This window comes from Hordeum vulgare, chromosome 7H, assembly GCF_904849725.1.
Source record: "Hordeum vulgare subsp. vulgare chromosome 7H, MorexV3_pseudomolecules_assembly, whole genome shotgun sequence".
Lineage (NCBI taxonomy): Eukaryota > Viridiplantae > Streptophyta > Magnoliopsida > Poales > Poaceae > Hordeum > Hordeum vulgare.
In genome coordinates this window covers 597582597-597588323 of record NC_058524.1, presented here as the reverse complement: position 1 = coordinate 597588323, position 5727 = coordinate 597582597, and the positions used below count along the sequence as shown (strand labels likewise).

Here is a 5727-nt window from a genome sequence, read left to right as displayed (position 1 = left end):
CATTAATAACGGGATCACATCATTGGGAGAATGATGTGATGGACAAGACCCAATCCTAAGCATAGAACTAGATCGTATTGTTCGTATGCTAAAGCTTTTCTAATGTCAAGTATCTTTTCCTTTGACCGTGACATTGTGCAACTCCCGAATACCGTAGGAGTGCTTTGGGTGTATCAAACATCACAACGTAACTGGGTGACTATAAAGGTGCACTACGGTACCTCCGAAATTGTCTGTTGGGTTGGTACGAATCGAGATCGGGATTTGTCACTCCGTGTGACGGAGAGGTATCTCTGGGCCCACTCGGTAGAACATCATCATGAGCTCAATGTGACTAAGGAGTTAGTCACACGATCACGTGCTACGGAACGAGTAAAGAGACTTACCGGTAACGAGATTGAACAAGGTATTGGTATACCAACGATCGAATCTCGGGCGAGTTCTATACCGACGACAAAGGGAATTGTATACGTGATTGATTGAATCCTTGACATCGTGGTTCATCCGATGAGATCATCGTGGAGCAAGTGGGAGCCACCATGGGTATCCATACCCCGCTGATGGTTATTGGCCAGAGAGGTGTCTCGGTCATGTCTGCCTGTCTCCCGAACCCGTAGGGTCTACACACTTAAGGTTCGGTGACGCTAGGGTTATAGGGAATTGTTATATGAGGTTACCGAAAGTTGTTCGGAGTCCCGGATGAGATCCCGGACGTCATGAGGAGCTCCGGAATGGTCCGGAGGTAAAGATTGATATATAGGACGGATGGTTTCGGACACCGGAAGTGTTTTGGGCATCACCGGTAACGTACCGGGACCACCGGAGGTGGTCCCGGGGGTCCACCGAAGGGGGAAACGACCCCGGGAGGTAAGGTGGGCCAAGTGGGGGAGGAAACCAGCCCCTAGGTGGGCTGGTGCGCCTCCCCACTCAGCCCAATGCGCAGGGAAGAGGGAAGGTGGGCAAACCCTAGGCACAGGTGGGCCTTAGGCCCACGAGGTGGTGCGCTACCCCCTCCCACCCTAGCCGCCGCCCCCTTTCCCATCTGGTGGCTGCCGCACCACCTAAGGGGGAACCCTAGGGGTGGCGCACCCCCTCCCCCTCCTCCTATAAATAGAGAGGGTTTTTGGCCCTTGGGAGACAGACTTCTCCCTCTCCCTCGGCGCTGCCCTGCCCTTCTTCCTCCTCCTCTCTGCCGGTGCTTGGCGAAGCCCTGCCGGGAGACCTCGTCTCTCCATCGACACCACGTCGTCGTGCTGCTGGAGTTCTTCCCCAACCTCTCCCTCCTCCTTGCTGGATCAAGGTGCGGGAGACGTCACCGGGCTGCACGTGTGTTGAACGCGGAGGTGCCGTAGTTCGGCACTAGATCGGAATCGCTGCGAGTACGACTCCATCAACCGCGTTCTAGCAACGCTTCCGCTTAGCGATCTTCAAAGGTATGAAGATGCACTCACCCCTCTCTCGTTGCTGGTCTCTCCATAGGAAGATCTGAATATGCGTAGAATTTTTTTGAATTTATGCTACGTAACCCAGCAGTGTCCTCCTGCGACATCCTGTCGAACATGGCGTGGGCAGACCCGGCGCCGACGCTTCCAGTGTTTTTCCGCATATGTTGTAGATGCGGAGAGTCACACACATTCTCCTCAGCCACACGCGTTGGCGAAAACAATCTAGGAATTGCCCATCCGAATGTCGACTCATCATCTTGTCGTGACATTAGATGTCAAATTATGTTTGCTTGTTAGTGCATGCAAAAAAAAGTGTTTAATGGAATGCTTCAAGGATTTAGCTTACTTTGGTCGCCCAATTGAAGGCATTGTCTTTTTGGTGATGTGTTGGTCCTAAGTGGTTAGTCTCGGTAACCAACATGAAAATTCATGTCCTAGTCATGTCAGGCCGGACGGTGTGCCGACGAAGCGAAGGCATTCATCCAAAGGCATTGTTATGGGAAAAGTAGATTTAATCGTAATATTTTATTCATATCTTGTCAGACCTATGTTCTTTTCTATTTTATTTGTGTCTTTATCCTTACTGACTTACGTCAATGTTAATCAATGTTTTAAATAGTGGGATATGATAAATAGGGGCGGACCTCTAAATCAGCTATAAGCCTATAATGAAGCTATAGCGGGCTATTTGCACATCTTACCATTTAATACGGCATCCTGCTCAAGCCGCCTATTTAAAACTATGACGTAAATTGAAACAATTGTGTGTGCATCACAATGATGTAGAGGTAGGGGGCTCCTACCCAAAAATTGCCACAAGGTTCACATGTGAAAAATATGTTTGCTGCTCCTAATGTTAAGTTTAGTGTGATGCTTACATATAATGGCCACCACACTTACAAATTTGGATGAATCAGTTAGCTAGATCCTTGGAATGACGTAGCAATGCAGTTGAGGACGATCCAGAAGAAAGACTGTCGTCGCCAGTGCTGACGAAGGAAGAACGCACACAACCGGAACTAGAGGTGGAGCTGTCAATGGAGAAGGCCTCATACGGGCCGGAGGACGACCTGGGGTATTGCATAGTCCTGTACATCTGTAGCGCGAGCACCGGCAGCCTCACCTCGTCGGACTGCAGGACATGCATGGCCTGGGCGACAGACGGCCGCTCGCTCCGGTCCGGGTGCGCGCACCAGAGCCCGACGACAAGCACCCTCACCATCCACCGCTCTTCGGCCTCATCACCCCTCAGCCGTTCGTCCGCCGCGTCGAGGATCACATTCCTTCCATACAGGCTCCACACCCACCTGAGCAGTGTGAAGGATTTCCCCGCGGTCTCCACCACCGGCCGCCGGCCGGAGACGATCTCCAGGAGGACGACACCGAAGCTGTACACGTCCGACTCGGTGCACGGCCGGCGCGTGTTGACGAACTCCGGGTCGATGTAGCCGACGGTGCCGAGCACGGCCTTGGTGGTCTGCAGCAACCCCGTGTCGTGGTCCACTAGCCGGGCTAACCCGAAGTCCCCGAGCTTGGTGCTCATCGACGAGTCCAGCATGATGTTGCTGGGCTTAATGTCGCCATGCACGATGCACTGCTCCCACTCTCCATGGAGGTAGTGCAGCGCTGACCCCAAGCCGAGGATTATCTTGTACCTCTGTTGCCATGTCAGATGCCTGCCGTCCTTGCTGTAGAGGTGCCTGTCTAGGCTGCCCTCTCTGACCAGCTCGTAGACGAGCAGGAGCCCCTTGCGGCTGTCGCACCAACCCAGCAGTTGCACAAGGTTCCGATGCTTCAGCCTGCTGATGATCCTCACCTCGGCCTCGAACTCCTTCCTCCCCTGCGCCGATGACTCCGCCGACAACATTTTTACCGCCACCGCACGATGGTCGGCGGCTGCGGATGTGAGCGTAAGGTGGCCCCGGTAAACGCTACCGAAGCCGCCTCGCCCGAGCTTCTCCTCCTCCGCGAAGTGTCTGGTTGCGGCAGCCAGCTCGTTGTAGGTGTACCGTCTGGGACCGCCGGCGGCCACACCTCTCTCGAGGTCGGTTCTGTTGGCACACCGTTCTTGGCTGTCCATATTTTGTCCCATTTTCTTGTGTCGCCGCCATAGCACCACGGCCGAACACACTAATAATAAAAGGAGCAACGGGACTAGTACGGATAGTAGGATCATCACTAACTTTTTGCGGTTCTTCCTCTTCGGAAGAGGAGGTAGAGTGGAACTGAACGACCATGACAGTATCTGGTGCTGCTCGGAGAAGTCGCCGGTGGCCGCGGAGAAGCCGACAGCAACCTCCTCCGGTAAGCATCTGCTCAGATCGACGGTTGCATTGACCTTGTACAAGGCATCGTCGATGAGGAGATCAACGGCCAACATCCTGGACACGTTATAGTACCTCACAGTGGCCTCCATAACGTAGGAGGACGTGAGGTTCTTGCCCGGCCTGGTCGTCGTGTCCGTGGACGCCACGGAGGTGACGGAGCTGACGTCGATGCCGACATGGTTGCCGTTGATGTCGGCATAGTGCGAGTTGCGGAGAGTGTCGAATTCCACGGCCACGATCCGGGTGCTGCCCGTCCCGTCGGTGAAGGCCGGGAGGAGGCCGAGGCCGCCGCCTTTGCTGGTAGGCGGGATCTCCGAAGGGAAATGCCCGAGGAAGAAGGCCATCCCGTCGCCTGTCACGCCGGTCTTCTCCGGCGTGATTCGGAAGGAGAAGTTGGTGGTGAAGCTAGCCATCTCGCCCGTGTCGCTGTTCCACAGCGGCACTTTGTGTCGGTACGACGCCCGGCCGACGCTGCTCTGGACGTTTCCCGTCAGCTCGAGCCTCGGCGGAGTGATGGATGCGTCGCCGTCCAGGTCGACCCATGAGCCGGCACTGGGGTCGGAGAAGTTGAGGCTGAAGGAGAGCGAGAAGGCCCAGCGCGGCGCGTAGTAGAGGTGTAGCAGCAGCAGCAGGACTAAGGTGGTAGGAGTAGGAAGACGGCGGGAGCCCATGGCTTGCCCTTGGTACGGTGCTTGCCTGGAAGCTTGACAATGAGGAATCTAGCTTGAGGAGAGCATTATAAAATAGGGGGAAGAGATAATTGCATAGCTCATCGACATTTTCATTTTTTGGCGAATCATAGCTCATCGACATTTCAAACCGGCGACCGGACGACGCAGAGTTCAGTGAAGACAAAAGTGATGAGTAGCTCGGACCAATGAACGTCATGGAATTTGTTAGTTGTCACGGTCAATTTTGAACTGGTCTCCACCCCGAAAGCAAGAAAATAGACTAGGGATCGAGCCAAAGAGTGTACTGTCCAGACAAGCCAGTCGTCATGGAATTTGTTAGCTGTCACGGTCAATTTTGAAGTTTTCTAGCGAAGCTCCTCTGACTGAGCTGCAGCTATGACTGAATCTACCACTCGCGTCTGGAGTTTAACGGTCGTCCACACAAACCAAGAGTTTCCGGACCTCACGTCCCAAGAAGACAGTTCTGGGTTCTTTGGGACGGCGACTCGGAGTCAGACGGAGAACTACCGGCGATAGTTTATCGGCGATGGCGGACACGGCAGCAGTAGTCTCGGATCTGGACACATCTGCTATTGGCGCGCCGCGCTGAGATCACTAGGTGGTGTTTCTCGCCGGTGGCTGGGATTGGGTCCGGTTGAGGATAAGAGCATCTCTAGCAGACCTCGTGGACGATTGCTCCGTAAAAATTGTTCCACGGCTCCTGCAAAAAAAAAAAAAAAAAAAAAAAATATAGGACGGCGAGCCCTCCGGTACAACAGATCCCAGCAAACCTGTTCCGTAATTATTTGGGGAGTGATCTGCGCCGGCGCGTCGGTCCAGATTTTCGGCCGGCCGCACGTGGGCCGCAGGATCCACCAACCCCGCGTCGTCTGCACCGTTGGATCCGCATGCAACATTTTCCTCCCTATGCAGCAAAATTTCGATGCGATGCGGCAATTTTTTCAACGGTTGCAACAAAAAACAAAATTTATAGCAAAAAAATATCTACGTGATCGTAGCAAAAAAACGAAGCTGATGATACGTGGTAGCAAAAGTCAAACGCCGATTATAACAAAAATTTACGTGACGTGTATGCAACTTTTTAGTGAACGGTTGCAGCAAAACATGATGTCGGTTGTAGCAAAAATTAACACGGTTGTAGCAAAAAGTAAAAAATATCGATTGCAACAAAAAAATCCGACGAACTAGAGTTGCAACCAAACGTATATGCAGCTTTTTTTACCGAGACAAAATATAGTAAAAAAACGCTTGCAGCAAAAATGA

At 53.1% G+C, this 5727-nt stretch overlaps 1 protein-coding gene across 1 annotated transcript; it reads right to left on the bottom strand.

Annotated features, from left to right (window-relative positions):
• Positions 1–2178: 2178 nt before the first annotated feature.
• LOC123410045 (L-type lectin-domain containing receptor kinase IX.1-like) lies at positions 2179–4529 on the bottom strand. The gene has a single exon (XM_045102926.1). The coding sequence runs from the start codon at positions 4441–4443 to the stop codon at positions 2359–2361; it is 2085 nt and encodes a 694-aa protein (XP_044958861.1). The 5' UTR covers positions 4444–4529; the 3' UTR covers positions 2179–2358.
• Positions 4530–5727: the final 1198 nt, after the last annotated feature.